Source organism: Dendropsophus ebraccatus, chromosome 12 (assembly GCF_027789765.1).
Source record: "Dendropsophus ebraccatus isolate aDenEbr1 chromosome 12, aDenEbr1.pat, whole genome shotgun sequence".
Lineage (NCBI taxonomy): Eukaryota > Metazoa > Chordata > Amphibia > Anura > Hylidae > Dendropsophus > Dendropsophus ebraccatus.
Window position 1 is genome coordinate 53,830,100 of NC_091465.1, and position 23,939 is coordinate 53,854,038.

The 23,939-nt window shown below is 45.3% G+C and overlaps 1 protein-coding gene across 4 annotated transcripts in view; it reads left to right on the forward strand.

The window, feature by feature from the left end:
* The window catches only part of IZUMO3 (IZUMO family member 3), a 46,974-nt gene that overhangs the window by 14,111 nt on the left and 8,924 nt on the right, over positions 1–23,939 (forward strand). For all 4 annotated transcript variants that reach the window (XM_069948050.1, XM_069948049.1, XM_069948052.1 and 1 more), the window contains 3 exons: positions 3,781–3,870; positions 6,964–6,981; positions 9,321–9,401. In XM_069948050.1, the coding sequence (XP_069804151.1) occupies positions 3,781–3,870; positions 6,964–6,981; positions 9,321–9,401 (189 nt within the window). The remainder of the gene's footprint in view (positions 1–3,780; positions 3,871–6,963; positions 6,982–9,320; positions 9,402–23,939) is intronic.

A 23,939-nucleotide genomic window follows, 5' to 3' on the forward strand; every position in this document is an offset into this window, starting at 1 on the left:
TGGCTTCAAATCTTTGGCACATAATATGTCAGATAATCTTTCTGTGTAAATGGACCCTTATGGTGCTTTTACACAGAGAGATTAATCTGACAGATTTTTGAAGCCAAAGCCAGGAATTGATTTGAAAAGAGGAGAAATCTCAGCCTTTCCTTTATGGCCTGTTCTCTGCTTATAGTCTGTTCCTGGCTTTGGCTTTAAAGATAAATCTGTCTGTGTAAAAGCACCATTAGTGCTTTAAGGGTCTATTCACATGTCAGTATATTTTTTAAACCGAAACTTTGAGTCTGCTTTTTTTTTTGTTTGCAATTTTTCATGTTCCTTGCTATTTTTATATGTGAATCCCACCTTCAAAATAAAGATACAACATAATCTGCTGTGGATTTGATGTTGCATATGTATGTGTTTCAGCAGCATTAAATCCACAATGGATTAGGTATGTGAGTGCCCTTCAAGGAAATCTGTGTGGTTCTTACCAGGTAGAGAGGTGTAGAAGGGTGTGGGGGAGAATCAGTATAAGTGACTGGACCTTTGGTCCAGTGTAAACTTATATAATCCTCCTTTTCATTACCAGCTGAAGTATCAAAGAGGCAGAGCCGATCCAAAGCTGCACCTCATGCCCTGCCCCTTCCTGCTCTGACTGAGTGACATACATGGCGGTACTGCAGCTGTCACTGTGACACTTTAGCTGGTAATGAAAAGGATGATTATAAATGGAGTGATTAAAGTGCAATTACATCCAGTGACTCACAGGAGGCGTCTTCTCTTCTCTGGATGACTTGCAAGTGATGTTTTTGCTGAAGTTGGTCGCTTTTTCTTGCTCGGGCAACATGAACCCTTCTCCGACCATGACTCCTCTGTGCAGCATCTACTGGACAAACATTTTAGGCTCCTTGCTCCAGCATCATTCACATCTATATACAAACTGTATTGCTTCACACAGTAACCTTGCTCCCTCTGTGCCCCCATATAAGCAGTTAGCAGTTCCCCCTTTGTAACATCCCCATAAAGAATAGACACCTTCTTAATAACATCCCAATATAGAATATGCACACCCTTTGTAATATCCCCTGCTTGTACCATACCCACATAGAATAATTGCCACCCCTCCATTAGTAATATCCCCATGTAGAATAGCCCCCCCATGTAACATCCCCATACAGAGGAGTCCCCCCCTTTGTGACATTGCAATAAATAATCGCCCCCCCCCCTGTAACATCCCCATGTAAAGGTGCCCCCCCCCCCCCGAGTAAAATCCCCAAAAAGATTTTGTACCCCTTTTGTAACATCCCATAAAGAATATGCACCCCTGCTGTGCAGCCCCCGTATGAAACAAAAAAAAACCCAGCATGCTCACCTGTCACAGCGCTCCCCATTAGTTCGCTTCCTGTCATCAGCTATTCTCAGCTGCTGTGGCTCGTAACAGTGTCTTCTCTTCTGCGGTGTGTCCGGAAGTGACATCAGCCGTTACGGGCGCGCGGCACGTGTGCTACACAGAGTGGTATTTTAAAGGGGCAAAGCAGCCCATTAGTACTTTAGGCAAGGGGTTCAGCACAGAGGTTGGGGGCCACGGGAATATGCCGTCGATCCCATCCCTGGCAGAGGAGCTGAGTGACTAGTATGGAGGCCGGCAGCGCATACTTGCACCTGCGGCCGCCACCCTATGCAGCAATTGAGAACAGTGTGGCTGGCCTCCATGCTATTCACTCAGCCCCTCTGCCAGGGATGGGCGGCATATTCCCAGGTCAGAGCGGCAAGTGAATAGTGTGGCGGCCCATCACACTGTTCTCGCCGCAGTGCAATTATGCGCCAGTACCGACGGCCCAACGGCCATTTGCCCGGTCCGTCAGATTACCAATGCGGGCCTGGTTGGTGGCATAGTGTACAGGGTGATCCACTCAGCAGTGCCCTGTGTGCTGCCTGACTGATCCCACCCTTTGGTGTTGATCAGTGAATAAATGGGTGCACGTTTTTTTTTCTTTTGTTTGTTTCTCTTTTTGGTAAAAAAAAAATCATGTTTTCAATGGCTGTGATTGATGTTATATTGAATTATGGGGGGTGCCGTTTCTAAAATGGGGTTATTCATAAGGCTTTCTATCATACAGGCCCCTCATACACTTCAAGCCTGAACTTGTCCCTAAAAAAAAAAATCTGAATTTGACATTTCTGTGAAAATTTGGAAAATTGCTGTTAAACTTTTAAAGTATCTCTGTTATTATAACTTTAAAAATCAACCATATATGTGATATAAAGCAAGTTTGCAATTTATATTCATTATTATATTTTTTTTGTTACAATGGAAAACACTGCATTTCCTGTGTTTAGACTTTTTTCTTTCCAAAGAGTCTAAACACAGGAAGTCCTGTGTTCCCAGGTCATCTGCACTCACAGAGAAGGCAGTCATTTGATTCACTGACGCATTGAGCTGTGACAGGCTATGTTCACACAACTTACAACTTTTTTTTAGCTCCATTTAAAATGACGTCCGCCATTTTTAATCTAAAATAACGGATGTCATTTAGCAGCCTGGTCTCCCCTTAGTGCTGCTGGTACATTATTCTAGTTTTGGTGGAATAATTGGCCTTAGAATGCGGTTTAATTGAAAAGCCCATTGAATGTTATAGTAAAACGGTGAAAAAAGAAAAACTGTATGTGAACAACTAACAAAAAACGTCCGCTGTTTGCAAAAGGCGTCCGTTATTAATACATTGTGTGCATTGGACGTCCGTCTTTCCATTGACTTCAATGCATTGCCATTGCAGTCAGTTAAATTGCGGCAATAACGGACGTTTTTCAAAAATATCAAAATCGGCCGCATTTTTTACGTTGTGTAGACATAGCCTTACTTTGTACTGGCTAGACTTTTCAAACAGCACAAGAATAAAAAGCTACAGGAGACTGGACCTGGATTTCTGGTAAGTATAGCTTTGTTTCACAGCATGATAGCTAATACAAAGAAAAAATTAAATTGCAAACTTGGTTTATTTCACATACACTGTTGATTTCGATTTTGAAAGGTATAACGACAGTGACCCTTTCTATTGTCTTAAAAATTAAAGCAAGTTTAACAGATTCTGCCAACCTAAAGTAGGCATATTGCTCATGTTTTTTCCGTACAACAGAAAGTTTCAAAGTTTCACATTTTTTTATGTTGTTTTTTTTTTTTTAATAAAAATAAACTATAAATAGTCATTCAAATTTACCAGTAATATAAAGTAGAATATTTCACAAGAAAATATTCTTTGAATCACTAGGATATGGAAAAGCATTCCCACATTATTAATGAATGAAGTGACACATGTCATATTCATTAAATTTGGCATGGTCCTTAAAGCAACTCTGTACCCACAATCTGACCCCCCTAAACCACTTCCATTCGGCATGTAATGCAGTTATTGTCCTAAAAAACAACTTTTAAACTTGCAGCCCGTGCCAAACGGGAGTATCTGTGCCCTAACTTTGCACCACCTTTCTCCCCACCCTCCTCATCATTAGGAATGCTCCAGGCAGATTTTCTCCTATTCATCACCGGTGTCAGCCCGGCACATGGGCTGGATCGTTAAGCAGCTGTGCAATGTTCAGCATGCAGAAAATGTTCCAGTCGCATTCCTAATGATGAATAACTGCATCACCTGCCGAACGGACCACAGGACAGATCTTGGATTAAAATCAGCTATCTGACAGTACAAGTGGTTTGGGGGGGGGGGGGGGGGGGGGGGGTCAGGCTGTTTCCCTTAAGGAGTTAAAGAAATTTGTATGATGTATGTCCTTTCCTTTCTTTAGGGCTGACTATGTTCGTAGAAGATATAAAGAAAATAAAGCAGGATTTAATGCGGCAGATGAAACAGTCACTAGAACACTTTGCTGATTTAGGTAAAAAAAAAAATAAGGAAACAATATTGATTTACCCACCAGCTTTAAAATCAACTAACAGTACTTTTTACGTAAAAAGATTGCACTCACCCCCACTGACACTTGTTGGCGGTGATGTACAGTAAGTCAGGAGGCACTGAAGCACGTATTCTGGATCTGCCCTGCACTTAAACTATTTTGGGAACAGGTGACTAAGAATGTACAAGAGACGTGTGACCAGACCATTGTTCTTACCCCACAAAAATACTTTAATTATGGCCTCACGCACCCATCTGTCTAAACACAATCTTCTAGTTCACCTCCTTACTGATGCCAAACTACTTGGCACCTTGGATGAAATTTAAACTGGCACATCATACTGAGTTTTGATCCAGACTGGCCTTTCTGCCCCCATGTTGAACATACTCTTCTACCTTCCTACAGATCAGAAGATATAGCCGAAAAGATCGCAGCAGCATGATCCTCTCCATGGCCCCCTCGTTCCATCAATAATTTCTCATAGACTTACATTAAGAATAATGACAGACTGTGCGGTTGCGATCTGCCGCTATCTCTCCCCGGCTCTACCTTCTTATCAGAGCAGGTCTTAGTAGAGCCCAATGTGATCAATAATTTTTGACATGTCTGATTGTGGTGTCCCACCACAAGTGTTCTTTACTCTTGTGCACCTGTCACAAAAGCTTCTTACTCCAAGTTAAGTGGTAATGTAGTGCACTTTAAAGTTTCCCCACTACTAGATGTCAGTATTTTCTATGTGTATGCACTTATGTGTTGCACAGCTGAAGTTAGGAATGGGTTGCTGTTTTACATGTACCATGTGCTTTTGCTGACCTATAGGAGATGCTCTTTCTTCTTCTGCCTATCCTTGCTCTTTACACATGCAAAACCCAGGAGGAGGAGTTAGCCCTGTGTGGGAAGAAGTTAGGTCAGTTCAGTTGGGGGAGTCTAAGACACAAGTGTGTACAGATGCAGCTAGAGACAACCAGTTCTTTCAGTACCTATACTATATCTACTATGCAGTGCTAAACACTACTAAGGGAGAAGAGTCTAGGAACATCCTAGCCCATGCCATGAACCAGTCTAAAAAGTGCAGAGCAGTATCCTGAGACACAAGAGGAACTGGCCTGGATAGGACAAAGCTACCAAGGTCTACGTATCCTTTTTTTGAAGTACAGGTAACTTGGACCACCCCGGGAGCTTAGCTTCACCCAGGTAACCACAAACGGGGCTTGTATCACCCTAGGAGAACGAGACACTCAACACGGTAGGGCACAAGGTGGTCAGACTAAAGTCTATACACAGGTACAAGTAACTTCTCACTCTACAAGTATTCTCTCAAGTTCCGGCAGAGTACATTGCTCTATTGGGTTAGGACTCCCTTGACAAACTTCTCTGCTCTACGCTACTCTGCTCTACTTCTGGCTCATCGTGCAATGCTACAACTGCCTCTGCTCTACTTCATCAAGGATCTCTTCAGCACAGACACTTTGAAGCACTGAAGACTGTGTAAAGATCTATCTATTTAATGCGAAAGTGTATTGTGCTACCAAGAGCCTGTACAGTAAAGCTGTTATATTTTTCTACCACTGGGACTCGGTCATCTTTACCTCCGCACCAGCACCTATACACACTAGCCCCACACTTCGAGTTATTTTTCCCCTTTTCTGTGGGAGGCAGAACCGATAGTCCGTGTGGGTCAATTGCCACTATGGACAAGAGCCCAAGAGACCCAATAAAACCAGGCAGATCACTGACCATTTCTGGGGAGTATAGCCAGCCCCAACATAAAGCAGGTACCAACATCACACCTGTGTGCTGGCCTAGCACTGGCGTCACGACTATACCATCTCTGGCTGAGCTGTACAGCAACACTGTCAGTGCCATATACCACAAACGAGCACAACATGACGACATGTGGCACTGGATTGTTTCCTGCATTTGTGTTTTTATTTTAATAAAAAAAAAAAAAAAAAACTTTTATTCGATCCTGTCAAAGGAAAGAGTCAAAGAGGCGAAGCCTATTATTCCCTGGGCCCTAACTTTGCCTCACCATGCTGTATGCCCATTCCCTGCATAATCAGCCACATACACTCTCAATACAGCACATATTTTGTTTTAAACAGATTTGTTTGTTTTTAAACTGATGTTTTCTAGCAAAATCAAGTCCACCTTTGTTGGTTTGCTGTCCTCCGGTCCCTGGCCACTTCCTGGTCTAGAGAGGGTGCTGTATGCCAGGGTAGCCTATGCAGTGTTGTAGTAGCTCTGTGGGTGTTTGGTCACTTGGGCACTTATCACAGTAGCCTAGAGTGGTGCTGAAACCCACCCCTGGACAAAAGGGCACCATGCTTGAGGTTTGTATAGCCCAAGTATAGCTATATAGGTGCAGGTGCAAAATAACAGACCAGAGTCCAACAGCTTAACCAGGATAACTTCCGTTTACCTGAGTGAGTTATGTACTTTGCAAAGGTGCATAGGAAACTTAGTGGCACACATGTGCTGGGACACTACAAGGGGACTTGGGATGTGAGGTTCCAAGCCCGTTCAGCCAGTAGGATCCCGCTTGGCTGACACATCACTCCCAGGTCCATACTCCTAGAAGCATCCATTCCACGCTTGGACTTCTGCTTTAAGTAGGTATACAATTTCTACCTAACCCCTTTAGCTTAACTAGCCCCCCCCCCCCAAAAAAAAAAATAAAAAATAAATAAATAAATTGTCAGGCAGGTGGAGTTCCTGTTCTCTGGGTGAGCGTTCTCTTTTTCACCCTCTTCTGGTGGCCGGAGTAGAGAGTAGTTCCCCAGGGGAACTGTCAGTGCAGAGTCAGCGTGGCCTCCAGAAGTGTGTAGTTAGTCAAAGTAGTACCCTAAAGCTGGCGCTAATTTTGATACCAAGGTAACAAAACCAGTTGTCTAACAAATGGACCCCACCGGCGCTGCAGCGCTCATCTCTAATTATTAACTTAGCTTCCTCTTACCTATAACCTGAGACTTTTTATGTCATAAGCAAACTAACCTGGCTCTTACAGTATATAGCCCTTATCTGTAATCTCTGCCAAAAAATTGAGACTGATATATTAAATGTGTTCTCTTGCAGCTTGCACTGAGGATTGCTGTAAGTAGCCATATTTTACTGTTATTCCTGAACCTACATAGAGCACAGTATGAATGATATATGGGGATACTTAAAGGGTTACTCTGGAGTAGGGATGGTCCGAATCTGCCGAGGTTCTGGTTTGTATGAACCCGAACGCTCGGCAACAGATTCCCGCTGTCTGCCCGCTCTGTGCTGCGGGTAGATACAGCGGAGGACCGCCTGGAAAACTGGGAAACAGCGTATGGCTATGGCTGTTTCCCAGTTTTCCAGGCAGTCCTCCCGCTGTATCCACCCTCTCCACGGAGCGTGCAGACAGCGGGAATCATTTCCGAGGGTTCGGGTTCGTACGAACCCGAACCGAACCAGGTTCGGACCATCCCTACTCTGGAGTTCTCTGCAAATACATTGCTTTTTACTCTTAAATGAGGCTCCACAGGCTCTTCTTTTGCATATTCATGTTTCCCAGGGGGCAATGCACCTAGGATTTCACTGCATTGAGCGCTTTAACTAGCAGCCGGCAGTGTTATCTGTGACTGGTCTCCCTGAGATCAGCAATCTGTTTTTCTTATTGTTTTTTTACTTTGTAATATACCTTCATTAAAAATAATGTATTATTTTATCTTTATAAAGCCATTTGGTAATATAGACATTTGTGTCAGACCAATCCTCTGGTCTGAAGAAGCAGTGCCGCACAACGATATACAGAGCAGGGTCCAATCCCTCTGTGTACTGTGTATTCTTATATACAGTCCCGGGGGGGGGAGTACAGTGTAAGACTGGAAAGTGTATACAACTTCATGTAGGACAAATAGCAGCTGGAAGGCTTCAGTTTTTTAACCCCTTCACGTCAGTAATACGTAGATATACGTTCCTACTGCACATACCCAGTGCAGTAGCAATGTATACAGTATATATACGTTCCTGACACTGAAGGGGTTTGATGTGTGCGGGACCGCTGAGGATAATGAGAGGCAGCTGTGATCTCCCAGCTGCCTCTCATTAACCCTTAAATGCCGCGATCTATAGCGATCGCGGCTTTTAAGGTACTCAGTGACAGGACAAGCTCCTGTCACTGAGTTACCGGGACACCCTCAACATGGCTGCGGGGGTTCTTCTACTGACGGGCGTAGATTGCTTCCACTGGCGGGCGTAATCCACATACCTCCGTCCTGTCGGATCGGTGTTCTATGTATAGAGTCTGCTCTCAGGCAGGCTCTATGCATAGATTGCTGATAACACTGATCTATGCTATGCTATGGCATAGCATAGATCAGTACATGCTATCTAATGATTGCATGTTTTAAAGTGAAAAAAAAGTGTTAAAAAAGTGTAATAAAAAAAGAAAGTTTTAAAAACTATTTAAAAAACCTTATAAACCGTCCTCCCAATGAAAGTTTAAAATACCCCCTTGCCCATTATAAAAAAATAAATAAATAAAAAAAAAATTATATATATATTAAACATATTGTATATCGTAGCATGCGGAATTGTCCGATCTGATTTGCTGATTTTTAAAAATTATATATCAGAAAAATTTAGATGGCTTTTTATTAATTTTTCTGTTATACCAATATGATATTAATAAAAACTAGAGATCATGGCACAAAAAATTACACCTCAACCAGCCCTGTAGGTGGAAAACTAAAAGCGCTATGGCTCTTAGAGTACGTGCACACTGCGGAATGGCAACGGATAACCCGTGGCGCATTCCGCAGCTCGGTCCCGCCACAGACCCGCCAAAACTAGCTCTGACTCCGACTCCACAGCTCTGTTTTTAAATATAATTAATTCAAAAGTTTGTATAATGTTCTGGCACCAGCTGATTTAAAAACAATGTTCTTTTTCTTCCGATGTAACTCTTTAATCCCTTCACAACTAGAGTACATTTACGGCATCGGCTCTAGTCTACCTCAGGCAGGTAGAAGAGGGTAGATCAATGCTATACAATGGCATAGAATTGAATAGAATAAGCAATCTTTTCATGGCATCTTAAAGTCCCCTAGAGGGATTTAAAATGTGTAGGGGGACAACAAAAAGTTGTGAAACTGCATTTTTTTCTTCCAATTTTACCCAATTAATAATAATTTGGGGGGTTTATTATAATTTTATTAATTATCATGGTAGTCTAAAGGCGCCATAACAAAGTAGACTTGTTCCAGAATGGGTTGCCATGCCTATATGTCAGAATACCCCTTTAAATTCAGTATGTGCACATGTCGGCATTCCACTTGTTGCCGACATATATCTGAAGTGAAGGGCGCAAACATGATGTGAAAAACCCAATGGCCTTGCAAGAAACAGAGTGATAAGTGTTAACATTTCTTGCCAGTATGTGATCATATAAACTGTGTTTCTAGCTGTGACAGAAGGACCCTCTCTTGACTGTTGGACATGTCTTCGAATCAGAGCTCAGTGCTTTAAAGGATCTGTATGTGGAGGTAAATTAATTTTTTTTTCTCCCTATATTAGCAGGGACACTTTGGATGTTTTAACACATTCAGATTTTTATTGCAATTACTAAATATAAAGCCAGGAATGGATTCAAAAAGAGAAGTCTGTCTCTACTTTATGAATGTCCTCAACTGTTTCTGGCTTTGTATTTAATAATTATAGTGCTTGAAAAGCACTATATTGTTATCCGTATTCTTCTTCTTCTTCCGTTTCTTCTTCCAGCCATTTTTCTGCGCGTAATACAGCCCAAAACGCTTTGCCCACAAACTCCGTTCAAACTGCGTTTCAAAGCCCTCGGCGGTGTGAGGTGTGCTATTTTTCGTTTCGATCAGATTTGTCGTTTTTAAGAAATTTACGTTTAAATACCCCGAATTTCCCATAGAAAATAATGGCCCATTGGAAATAATGGCCACTCTCTAACCGCTAACAGCCAATCACAGCACATATGCAAATAGCTGAAATATAGCAGCCAATAGAAACTCTAAGGTCTTGTCAGGCAATGTATCACAACATCCACAGTCACATATACCCAAGTCGCTCTAAATGGGTCCCTTTAAGAGCGACCCGGGTCCCTTTAAGAGCGACCTGGGTCCCTTTAAGAGCGAAATATGTCCCTTTAAGTGCGACCTGGGCCACCTTAAGAGCAAAATGGGTCCCTTTAAGAGCGAAATGGGTCCCTTTAAGAGTCAAATATGTCTCTTTAAGAGCAAAATGGGTCCTTTTAGGAGCAACCTGGGTCCCTTTAGAAGCAACCTGGGTCCCTTTAACCCCTTGCCTCTAAACCCTGTTTTGGCCTTAATGACCAGGCTCATTTTTCAAAATCTGACCTGTCTCACTTTATGCGCTTATAGCTCAGTGATGCTTTAACGTATGCTAGCGATTCTGAGATTGTTTTTTCGTCACATATGGCACTTTATATTAGTAGCAAAATTTGGTCACTACTTTGTGTATTTTTTGTGAAAAACATCAAAATATCAAGAAAAATTTGAAAATTTTGCATTTTATGAACTTCTGAAATTCTCTGCTTCTAAAAAAGGAAGTCATAGCACATAAATTAGTTACTAAATCACATTACCAATATGTCCTCTTTATTCTGGCATAATTTGGGAAACATATTTTACTTTTTTAGGGTGTTACGGGGCTTAGAAATTTATGAGCAAATTATCACATTTTGTGAAAATTTCCAAAACTGATTTTTTTTAGGGACCAGTTCTTTTTTTAAATGGATTTAGAAGGCTTGTATACTGAAAACCCCCATAAGTGACCCCATTTTGGAAACTAGACACCTTAAAGAATTAATCTAGGGGTATAATGAGCATTTTAACCCTACAGGGGCTGGAGGAAAGTATTTACAATTAGGCCGTAAAAAAATAGAAAATTTAAATTTTCAAAATATATATACGTTTAGATTAAAGTTTCTCATTTTCAAAAGGAACATGAGAAAAAAAGCATGCCAAAATTTGTAACGCAGGTTCTCCTGAATACAACGGTACCCCAGATGTGGGCGTAAACCACTGTATGGGCACACAGCCGGGCTCAGAAGGGAAGGAGCGCCAATTAGCTTTTTTAATGCAGATTTTGCTGAAGAAGTTTCTGAGCGCCAGGTGCATTTGCAGAGCCCCTGTAGTGTCCGCAGAATAGAATCCCCCCAAAAGTCACCCCATTTTCGAAAGTACACCCCTCAAAGAAATCATCTTTGGGTAGGATGAGCATTTTGACCCCACATGCATTAGAGGAAAGTATTCAAAATTAGACAGTAAAAATGAAAAACACAAATTTTTCCAATAATATGTTTGTTTAGTTTGAAATTTCTCAATTTCACGAGGAACAAGAGAAAAAAAGTACCCCAAAATTTGTAAAGAAGGTTCTCCTGAATACAACGGTACCCCATATTTGGGCATAAACCACTGCATGGCCACACAGCCGGGCTCAGAAAGAAGGGAGCGCCAATTAGCATTTTCAGTTGAGATTTTGCTGAAGAAGTTTCTGAGCGCCAGGTGCGTTTGCAGTGCCCCTGTAGTGTCCGCAGAAGAGAACCCCCCCAAAAGTCCCCCCATTTTGGAAAGTACACCCCTCAAAGAATTCATCTTGGGGTGTGGTGACCATTTTGACCCCAAAGGTATTAGAGGAAAGTATTCAAAATAAGACAGTAAAATTGAAAAACTAGAATTTTTCCAATAATATGTTCGTTTAGTTTGAAATTTCTCAATTTCACTAGGAACAGGGGAGAGGCTGCATGCCCAAGTCTGTAACGCAGGTTCTCCTGAATACAACGGTACCCCATATGTGGGCATAAACCACTGTATGGGCACACAGCCGGGCTCAGAAGGAAGGGAGCGCCAATTTGCTGGAGCAAAACCGCAGCTAGTAATAGTTATTAGAATAGCGCAGTTACTAAAATACAATAAAAAATGAGATTACAGGTATTGCATTTTCAGTGCAGATTTTTCCGAAGAAGTTTCTGAGTGCCAGGTGCGTTTGCAGCGCCCCTGTAGTGTCAGCAGAAGAGAACCCCCCCAAAAGTCACCCCATTTAGGAAAGTACACCCCTGAAAGAACTCATCTTGGGGTGCAGTGAGCGGTTTGACCCCACAGGTATTAGAGGAAAGTATTCAAAATAAGACAGTAAAAATGAAAAACTCGAATTTTTCTAATAATATGTTTGTTTAGTTAAAAATTTCTTAATTTCACGAGGAACAGGAGAGAAAACGTACCCCAAAATCTGTAACGCAGCTTCTTCTGAGTAAAACGGTATCCAATATGTGGGCATAAACCTCAGTATGGGCACACAGCAGGGCTCAGAAGGAAGGGAGCGCCAATTTGCTGGAGCAAAACCGCAGCTAGTAATAGTTATTAGAATAGCGCAGTTACTAAAATACAATAAAAAATTAGATTACAGGTAACGTGGGGTGGTCACGGGCAACCTAGGGTGGTCACGGGCAACCTGGGGTGGTCACGGGCAACCTGGGGTGGTTACGGGCAACGCGGGGTGGTTACGGGCAACGCGGGGTGGTTACGGGCAACGTGGGGTGGTTACGGATAAACTGAAGTGCTTATAGGTAATCTGGGATAGGTACCTGTAATTTGGGGTCGTTACGGGCAATCTGGCGTGGTTACGGGCAATCTGGCGTGGTCACTGGCAATTTGGGGTGGTTAGAGGCAACGTGCGGTGGTCAGGGGCAACGTGCGGTGGTCAGGGGCAACGTGCGGTGGTCAGGGGCAACGTGCGGTGGTCAGGGGCAACGTGCGGTGGTCAGGGGCAACGTGCGGTGGTCAGGGGCAACGTGCGGTGGTCAGGGGCAACGTGCGGTGGTCAGGGGCAACGTGCGGTGGTCAGGGGCAACGTGCGGTGGTTAGAGGCAACGTGCGGTGGTTAGGGGCAACGTGCGGTGGTTAGGGGCAACGTGCGGTGGTCAGGAGCAACGTGCGGTGGTTACGGGCAACGCGGGGTGGTTACGGGCAACGCGGGGTGGTTACGGGCAACGTGGGGTGGTTACGGGTAAACTGAAGTGCTTAAAGGTAATCTGGGATGGGTACCTGTAATTTGGGGTTGTTACGGGCAATCTGGCGTGGTTACGGGCAATCTGGCGTGGTCACTGGCAATTTGGGGTGGTTAGAGGCAACGTGCGGTGGTCAGGGGCAACGTGCGGTGGTCAGGGGCAACGTGCGGTGGTCAGGGGCAACGTGCGGTGGTCAGGGGCAACGTGCGGTGGTCAGGGGCAACGTGCGGTGGTCAGGGGCAACGTGCGGTGGTCAGGGGCAACGTGCGGTGATTAGGGGCAACGTGCGGTGGTTAGAGGCAACGTGCGGTGGTTAGAGGCAACGTGCGGTGGTTAGAGGCAACGTGCGGTGGTTATGGGCAACGTGCGGTGGTCAGGGGCAACGTGCGGTGGTCAGGGGCAACGTGCGGTGGTCAGGGGCAACGTGCGGTGGTCAGGGGCAACGTGCGGTGGTCAGAGGCAACGTGCGGTGGTTAGAGGCAACGTGCGGTGGTCAGAGGCAGCGTGCGGTGGTCAGAGGCAGCGTGCGGTGGTCAGAGGCAGCGTGCGGTGGTCAGAGGCAGCGTGCGGTGGTCAGAGGCAGCGTGCGGTGGTCAGAGGCAGCGTGCGGTGGTCAGAGGCAGCGTGCGGTGGTCAATGGCAACGTGCGGTGGTCAGAGGCAGCGTGCGGTGGTCAGGGACAACGTGTCGTGGTCAGAGGCAACATGCGGTTGTCAGAGGCAGCGTGCGGTAGTTACGGGCAATCTGGAGGGGGTCACTGGCAATTTGGGGTGGTTACGGTCAAGATGTGGTGGTTATGGGCAACGTGCGGTAGTTACATGTAATCTGGCGTGTTTACGGGTAACCTGCGGCGGTTACGGGCAAACTGGGGCGGATACGGGCAACCTGCGGTGGTTACGGGTAATCTGGGAGAAAAACGCAATTATTACTATAATAAAAAGTCTGTTTTATTTTGTTTGTATGTTTTTCACTTTTTCACATTTACACTTTTTCACTTGTACTTTTTTCACTTTCATTTTCACTGTATTACTATGATTACTGTGATATTTTCTATCACAGTAATCATAGTTTAGTGACAGAGACCAAATTGGTCTCTGTCACTTTAAATTTTCAGAGCTAACTGCTTCTGACGCGCATGCGCACATCAGAAGCAGTCAGGACGTCGAGGAGGACGGAGCTCCAGGATCAGGTAACGTATGTGGGGAAGGGGGGGTGACTGGGGGACGGGGGTGACTGGGGGGGTGGAGGGCGACTTGGGGGGGGGCACGGTGACACTTTTTATCCCCTGTCACCAATGATTTATGGTGACAGGGGATAAAAAGTGCCAGGCAGCAATGGGAACAGGCGATCGGCGGTATATAGTATATACCGCCGATCGCCTGTTCCGGGACCCCACAGGGGGGTCCCCGATCACTGCCCCATGCTCTCCGCTACCTCCGGTGGCGGAGAGCATGGGGTTTTCATTCATTTTTTATTTCCATCGCTGCGAACAAACATCGTTTATTCGCAGCGATGGGGGCGGCCATCTTGGATTTGATGGCCGCCCGGGGAGGGGGGGGGGGTAGAGATCGGCCACAAGGGGGCTGATCTGAGGTCTGATTAATACTTATTTCATCTCCCCCCACCGTGGATTCACGGTGGGGGGAGATGAAATGCAGCGGCGGCGCCGGTACTGGCGGATCGCCGCTATAACGGTAATAGCGGCGATCCGCCAGTACCGGAGGGGACAGGGAACTGCCGGGGGAGGATCTGTAGTGGCGGCGGGAGGAGGCAACATGCAACAGCCCCCTCCCGCCGCCCGATCGCCTCCCAATGCAAACATATCCCCATAGACGCTGCGGTCGCATTGACCGCGGCGTCTATAGGGTTAACTGCCCGGGGGGAGCGCGGCTCCCCTCCGAGCAGAGGCAGCGGGAGGAGGCTATGTGACATAGCCTCCTCCCGCTGCCCGATCTCACCTCGGGACAGCGGGGGGAGGCAGGGAACACATGACGTTTGGGAAACGTCATGTTGCGGGAACTACCTGCTTTACATGACGTTTCCCAAACGTCATTTTGCGGCAAGGGGTTAAGAGCAAAATGGGTCCCTTTAAGCATGAAATTGGTCCCTTTAGGAGTGAAATTGGTCCCTTTAAGTGCGATCTGGGTCCCTTTAAGAGCGACCTGGGTCCATTTAAGAGCGAAATGGGTCACTTTAAGTGCGACCTGGGTCCCTTTAAGAGCGACCTGGGTCCCTTTAAGAGCGACCTGGGTCCCTTTAAGAGCGACCTGGGTCCCTTTAAAAGCGACCTGGGTCCCTTTAAGAGCGACCTGGGTCCCTTTAAGAGCGACCTGGGTCCCTTTAAGAGCGACCTGGGTCCCTTTAAGAGCGACCTGGGTCCCTTTAAGAGCGACCTGGGTCCCTTTAAAAGCGACCTGGGTCCCTTTAAGAGCGTCCTGGGTCTCTTTAAGAGCGACCTGGGTCCCTTTAAGAGCGACCTGGGGCCCTCTAAGACCGACCTGGGGCCCTTTAGGAGCGAAATATGTCCCTTTAAGAGCAAAATGGGTTCTTTTAAGAGCGACCTGGGTCCCTTTAAGAGCGACCTGGGTCCCTTTGAGAACGACCTGGGTCCCTTAAAGAGCAAAATGGGTCCCTTTAAGAGCGACCTGGGTCCCTTTAAGTGCGACCTGGGTCCCTTTAAGAGCAACCTGGGTTCCTTTAAGAGCGGCCGGGCAAAGACCCGTTATCCCCTTCCTCATATAGACCCATCTCTCCTCACAATAGATGTTAAAATCTTAGCTAAGGTGCTCGCGGTGCGGATCAATGGGGTCGTGCACTCGGTGATCCACCCTGACTAGACCGGGTTCATGCCGGGTAGAGCCACAGATATCAACATCTCTCGTCTATTTATGAATATAGCAGCTAGTGCATCGGACGCAACCCCTGGGTACGTACTTAGTCTTGATATTCACAAGGCCTTTGATTCTGTAGAATGGCCGTATCTGTGGTCTCTGCTCAGCGGGATGCGGTTTGGTCCGCAATTTCGGGCTTAGGTCCGGCTGCTGTATGCGGAGCCCACAGCCAGGATTCGTATTAATCTCGATATCTCCTCCTCCTTCTCCCTCGGGTGGGGGACGCGACAGGGCTGCCGTTGTCGCCCCTACTTTTTGCTATCGCCATCGAGCTGCTGGCGGCGGCTGTCCGTACCTCGCCTTCTGTTAGGGGCCTCCAGAGAGGGTCGATAGTAGAGAAGGTGTCACTATATGCAGACGATACTTTAGTGTACCTTGCAGATGTGGTATCCTCTCTAGTAGCGCTAATGTCACTCATTCACGACTTTGGTGCTATCTCAGGCCTGATGGTGAACTGGTCCAAGTCGGTCCTCATGCCCCTGTTGCCCTCTCTTCCCTTGCCTACCACCTTGCCGGATCGGCTGTTGGTGACCTGTCAGTTCCGGTACCTGGGGGTGGAAGTCATTGCCTCAATAGACAGTTATATGTCCCTGAATCTAGCGCCTCTCCTGTCGGTCACTGATCTTCGTTTACAAAAATGGGGCCCCCTGCAGCTCTCCCTGCTGGGTAGGATCAACATCTTCAAAATGATCTTTCTACCTAAATTCCTCTATCTCTTTCATGCTTCCCCTGTCTTTCCTCCTAAGCAGTTCTTTGCAGATCTAGCCAAGATTCTGAGATCCTTCTACTGGCAAGGCGGGTCTCCTAGGATTGGATACTCTCACCTCCTTGTGCCTAAACATCAGGGGGGGCCTTGCTGCTCCTAATATGAACCACTACTTCCTAGCCTCTCAATTGGTATATGCAAATTGGTGATTGGATCTGGACCTTAGCAATGCAGCGGTGGCACTGGCCGGGGCGTTGGTTGGGTCATATGAGGGTCTGACGAATTCCCTTTATAGGTACACCCCCTCTTCACCCTGGCTTCCTCCCTTGGCTACGGTGCAGAGGGTATAGAGGATTGTACATAAGCAGATGCCGTCTTCGTCCTTCTCTCCCTGTACCCCTCTGTGGCTCAACCCCCATTTCTCGGAACTCATGGGCCTGCAGGGCGCTGTTCTCTGGGGTAAACATGGGGTTCGCTATTTGTCTCACATTTTTTCCCCTGATAATGTGTTCCGCTCCTTCTCTGACATGTGTGAACTGTATGGGATCCCGCGCTCAGCGTTCTTTCACTACTTACAGCTGCGGCACGCTGTTCGTTCTCAGTTTGGCAGCCTTGAGGTTTCCCTGGAGTTCACACAGGCTGAGAAGCTCCTGGGTTCCCCTGACCTGGATAAACCTCTGACGCACAGTTATTTAATGCTAAGCCCAGAGGACTCGTCCCCTTTTCAGAAGGCATATGAGAGATAGGTGGTGGATGTTCCCTGGGGGATCAGCAGTGGAAAGAGGTGGTACATACCTATTATCCTACGGTGGTCAGTGCTAGAGACCGGTTGATTCAGTTTCGCTTTCTAATGCGAACATACTATACTCCGGAGAGACTCAGGAAGATGGGGGTGTCCCCCTCTGACACCTGTTTTAAGTGTATGTTAGATGTCGGCACCTTCATGCACGCTGTGTGGTCATGCCCTAAAATACAAACCTTTTGGCGATCCGTCTTGCAATTTCTGTCCGATCATTTTGATTTTCCTTTTGTAAGTACCTCTTCTGTTTGTCTGTTAGGTCTTATTAACGGAATTACACAAAACAAATACTACAGGGTATTCATTAGATTTCTTTTATTCTGTGCCAAAAAAAATTATAGCCATGGAATGTAAATGCACAGATGTCCCCTCCCTGGCCCGCTGGAAACAGATGGTTAATAAATATGTCCCGCTATACAAGGCCCTTTATGAACATCGCAAGTGCCCCAAGAAGTTTAAAAAAATTTGGATTCACTGGCTTATGCTAGATGAAAAGGCAGATGTGTAGACCTTTCTATGGGCTATCTGGTTGGGGGGGGGGGGAGGTGCGGCGCTGTCTTGGTGTGCGTGTGCTGGGCTGTGTGTGGTGTCTTTTTTTGTTCCGTCTTTCCTATAATGGCCAGGAACACCTGTTCTCTGGCAGTTTAAATTTTCTGAGATGCACTCTAACCGTTACCGTTTCCTACTTCATTATTGTACTTATGGCCTGTGCTATTGCATCCTGTCCCCTGAAGTTGTGTATCTGTTTACCATGTGTTGGGTGGATTGTGCCTGGTTTTTCTTCTGTATGTTTTTCCTTCTGTGAAAAAAAAAGTTTAAATAAATTCTTTAAAAAAAGAAAAAGAGCGGCCTGGGTCCCTTTAAGAGCAAAGGGACCCAGGTCGCTCTAAAATCGACCCAGGTCGCTCCTAAAGGGACTCATGTCACTCTAAAAGGGACGGGAGCCAAGTTGCTCTTAAAGGGATGGGACCCAACGATAAAAGTTTCTCTTAAAAGGAAGTCACTGGTAAAGGGGAGCTCTTTTCAAGCACTATGTATTTCCCTGGAAATGCAAATCTAGTTACATTTAAAAACTTAAACATGTGAACACACTTATAGGGTTTTTCTAGGAAAAAAAACATTATTCTGCAAATTAAAAAAAAAAAGTTATTTCTCACTAACACATTGACGCCCACTTTAAAAATGAGAATTGTCTAGTACCAGGATTAGTAATATTCCTTGTAATTCTTACTCAATAACCTTTGTCCATGGGAGTCACCATGTGGTAGAATAGTAGGGCAAACAGAGTAGTCTGTAGTAATGGTGTCTGGGTGCAAGTATGCCCATGATGTTAGGTGCAAATGAGTTTGAAACCAGAAACAATAACTTTACTGGAGAAAATTCTACTGTGCAAGTCAATATAGAAATATATAGCCTGTTAAGGTATAGGATCATGAGAAGTTTACGTGGAGTTGGCTACAGTGCATGAAAAGAGGTGAATACTTGGTAGATTTTTGTTACTCACAGTTAGGTATGCTATGATAGCCTTTTGCAGGGCATAGCGTGAGAAGATTGTGGCATGTAAGTCACATAGCACTGGCTCTGGCCAGTGGCCCACTAGGAGTCCAGTAGGGCTATAGTTTCTTTCCTTTCCCATTTATTGATACTCATCCTTTCTTAGAGGCAAAATATGTATTGGTAGTAAATACTAAAGATAAGCAAACCGAACATCCTGAACCAGAGATCCATTTCAAGTTTTGCAAAAAGTTTGGATCGTGAACAAACTACATTTTTTGAAAAATCTGTATGAATCCGATCCAAAAAGGGGACCGTACATTGTGCATTACATTACGTCAAAAGCCCAGCTAAAAGAAGTTTTCCGTTATCCCTTGCAGCTAGGCAATGGGCTGCAACGCACCACCTCTTCCTCCCACAACTTCACACTTTATCTTTTACTATATATATTGAATCAGCTCCTGTACAGTGAACTAAGCATATACATTTAAACTAGCTAGAGAGCAATAGGTAGAGGCAGGGTTAGAGAGGGTTATAGAAGGCCCAGTAGGTATCAGGGACAAATAGAGGATAGTGTGAGGGTAAGCTGTGTAGCTGTCAAATTGCTCCTGTCCTGTCATTTTGTGTGTCAGTACACGCTGTCCATCGCTCTCCTCGATGTGTTTAAACCAGTGAGTAACCGTACAGGTCACATCAGGTGATCTGTTCTAAGACCAAGTCTGGCAGCAAAATAAGTGGCATTAACAATGACACTTATTCTGCTGCCAGACACTGTTTTTGAATAGGCCCCCTGCAGGTGCCTGACAGATTTAAAAGGGAACTCCAGCAATCCCATAAAAAATAAAATGCACAAAAAGCATATATACGTGCACTCACCAATCCACCAATTGTTTTAAAGCTTTCACATTCGTCTATGCTGCTCTTAGCCCCAGATTGAAACTTTTTACAAATGATCCCATTTTTACATCATGGCACCTGGCCAGGAAAATACATCTCCTAGCATGCATTGGACCTCATAACTAACTGCCAGGTATCCTGCCCACCACACAATCTGCTTCTGTTTTACATAGTATCTATCTATCCTTCTGTCTATCTACAGAGATAGATTAGAGAAAATGAGAGATGAAACAACTGTGTCTCCTTTCCCCTATACTGCTCAGGAGAGGCTTTTTCCTCACACTTGGCCAGGTGATCACTGTGTGATGTCAGTAGTGGGTCGGGTTACAATTGAGGTGTTAATGCTTGTCTGGCAACAAAAGAGACAGAGATCATGTGACAGAGTGGGCCAGGAGTGAGGATTTTCAGCAGCTTAAGGTTATGTGTCAGAATGTGCTGTAGACAATCAACCCAGTTCATGAAATAGAAACCTATAACAAATAAATTTAGATTATGGGTGGGGATTGAACAGGGTTACATTAAAATTTACCCAGGAGAGCTGTGGACGTTGGTGGATCCACGGACATACAATAACCTAAGAAAATACATTTTTGATGCATTTTTTTCGTTGAGGGTGGGGGCTTATGCTGAAAAGCACATGATGAAATGCTCAAAACAGCACCTTCACCCATAGAAAGCATTGTGACACTAAAATCCACTTTTTTGCAGCAAAAAAACTTGCATTTTGTACTTGATTTTTCACTGCAATAGAGCCCTAATAGTCCCACTAGTGTAGCTTTCATAGTTTAGCTGTTATAATGCAGTTTGTTTAAGGTTCAGACAAATCCAAATTTTACGTCAAAATCTGGTGAACCTACTGAACAGAACTTTTGAAAAGTTCACTCATCTCTAGTAAATTCCCCTTTTAGCATGGACTTGATTCAGCACTGCTGTAGCACTTGTCATTGGGCCTGAGTAGTACGCCAGCTTTCTACAAGCTCAGCAAACACTCTGACTAGAGATAAGTGAATCGCTCATCTAAACAAAGCTAAGCAATTTGATCAGTGATCCGCTCATCAAGCCTACCTTGATTGCTGCTCCACTCACTGCCGTTCCACCCCTGGTGCCAGGAAAAAGCTGTATCCTATCCTGGGAAAGTGGGAAACTGGAAGGAGTGGCAGGTAGCAGAGCAGCACTGAAAAGCAGGCAGCTTGATGTGCTTTGACTCGTTGGGATAAGTGCGACGATAGAACTCTGTTAAACTTTTTCCATGGTGTGTTGGTGGAGAACATCAATCACAAAGAGTCAGGGGAGAATGGTAAAACTTTAACTGAACAGTCTTGTTTCAATACAGCACACAACACACAGTCCTTTTTCACAAGGTGTAATAACTTGGGAGAGAGAGATTCTCAGGTAGTTCCCCTTTAAGGGCCCTTGCACACTGAGTAAAAGAGGTTGAATTTACGAGCGGAATCGGCCGCACAGACTACGCATGTAATTACATCCTCTTTTACTCAGTGTGCAGGGGTCCTAACTGTTAGTACCTCTGTCGTACCGAGGTTAACTGAACAATAGGGACAACTTGCAGATATAGAATAGACTGGATATGCATTCACACGAGCCTTGCTACGACCCCCACTGCGAAAAAACGCCAGCAGAGATGACAGGAGTGCAGAAGACAACTACTCGCCTACTCCCCCATGCTGGTAAACATGTGAGGCGGCCGGCACGGGGGGAGTAGGCGAGTAGTTGTCTTGTGTTATCTTCTGTCATTTCTGCTGCCGGGCAGCGGGGGCTGCACTTTGGGGCATCCGTGCTGCAATCCTCCTCTGGTCATCACGGATTGTGTGAATGAGGCCTAAAGCCCTTATTACATGGGGCGACTTAAGGAGCAAACAAGCTCTGTAAGTGCTCCTTTGCTCCTCGTTCCACGTCGATATTACACGCAGTGGCATCGAGTGGGTGGGGGCCGGGGGGCGGAGAGGTACGGGGGGGCTGCCCAGATGATTGCTAGATCGTCCTGGCAGCCCATAGAGGATAGCGGCGGTCTGCCGCTGCCGCTCCTGTTCCATGGAGTGACGGCAGCAGATCGCTGCTATATGAGTCGTTTGTCTTTCAACATGTTGAAAGACAAACCACTACAACGATCAGCCGACATCGTTCATGTCGGCTGCTTGTTGTGTTCTATTACACAGGACTATTATCGGCCTATATCAGCCGAATGTGGACGATAATTGTTCAGTTTAATAGGGCCTTAAGTCATAGCCCTCCTTTTATGATGGAGGGGGCAAAGAAGAAGGGTGCATGTATTGGATAAGATATTAGTACAAATTTATGTAGATAAGATTACTGATATAATACTGTCCACAGCATTTGTCCTTTGAAGTGTATACACATCAGTAAATATGTACATGCTGGTAACATTGTTTGGAACACACATCAGTGAATAAATTATACTAGCATTGTTTGGACTGTATCTACTATTGGGACATATCTAATTGATTCTTTTAGTTTTTATTCTTTATGCTGAATTGACTTTTTATTTTCTGCCAGCGCCCGGTGGCATTTTACATATATTATTACTGGTTTACCTTAATTTATTATTATTATTTATTATTTTGTGTGTTTTGAGTAGATTAAAAAAGGTTTTATTCACACCTAATCTAGATTTCTTTCTTGTTCTAAACCTACATATACAGTATAAGTAATCATATCTACAGCAATTTATACTAATATCTTATCCAATACATGCACCCTTTTCCTTTTTTCCCCTCCATCATAATAGGATAGCTATGACTTAGAGGACTATACACTTCTGTCTTTATTGTTTACATTTGTGCATTTATTAGGTAGAGTTTTGTTATAGTTTAACCTCAATTGTATGCTTATAGATTTGTGTGCTGCACCACTCTTTCTCCCTCTTTTCAGGATATACTCTTTGAATTGAAAACTTAGGGTCCTATTAGACGGGACGATATAAGGGCCCTATTACACCAACAGATTAATTATGTGACAGATTTTTGTAAGCCAAAGCCAGGAATGGATTTGAAAAGATGAGGAATCTCAGTCACTCCATTGTTACCTGTTCTCTGTTTATAGTCCATTCCTGGATTTGGCTAAAAAAAAATCAAAATTGATAATTTGTTGGTGTAATAGGGCCCTTTAGGAGCAAGCTATTATATGCTCAGATATTGTACAGGAATGGGGGGAGGGTTGTTGGGCATTCACTAGGAGCAGCCCAGGGGAGGGAGATAGGTAGAGTTTCTGCCTGGTAAATTTTTAGATAGAAGATAAAGGCGGTCTACTGCCACCGCTCCTACTACACAATTCCTGTCCTTTTAATACAACATGTTTTAAGACAAAGATCAGCCGACATTGTGCATGTCAGCTGATCGTTGCCTTTTAAAGGGAACCTGTCACCCCGGGCAGCCCCCTAAACTCCCCCCCACCCCTAGACAGGGCCCCCATACATACCCACTCCTGCATGTCCCACTCCCACTGCTGGTCCCGTTGCGTCTGTGCGCTCAATATGCAAATGAGGTCGATGGCCCTAGGAAATCACTGCTCTCTTTGTTTTTACCTCCTTTGTACATTTTGCTTAGGGGCCTATTCCACGGAGCAAAAATTGTCCGAATCGGAGCCAATCATTGCTCCGTGGAATAGAGAAAATGATCAGCCAATGATCGTGTCATCAGCTGATCGTTCATTTAGGTTCAGACCTAAAACCATCGTTCGCCACCAGCACATCGCTATGGTGAAATAGCGGTGCGTGGCGGCGACCGGCGATTTCAGCAGCATCATACATTACCTGTCCAGGCTGCAGGTCTTCTCCTTCTTCCTCCCGGTCCCACGCGCAGCAGCTTCAGAGCAGGGCTGTCTGAACTGACAGACCGTTTAGCCAATCGCTGGCCGGAACTGCCACGGCCAGTGATTGGCTGAGCGGTCTGTCAGTTCAGACATCCCCGCTCCGAAGCTACTGCGGCGCGGGACTGGGAGGAAGAAGGAGAAGACCTGCAGCCCGGACAGGTAATGTATGAAACAACGTTTACATCGTTGATCGGGCCCTGCTCGGCCCCTTACTGTCCCTGGCCCCAGTGTCATGTCTGCCCTGCTCCCCTCAACCTGTCTGTGCCTGTGGAGCCTGGGCACCATCACAACCTTCTCTCCGCCCGGGTGTTCTCTCCTACTCCAGTTTACCAGAGAGTACACAGAGAAGATGATTTTGGACCTCCAGAGCGGGTAAGAATAAAAAAAAAAACA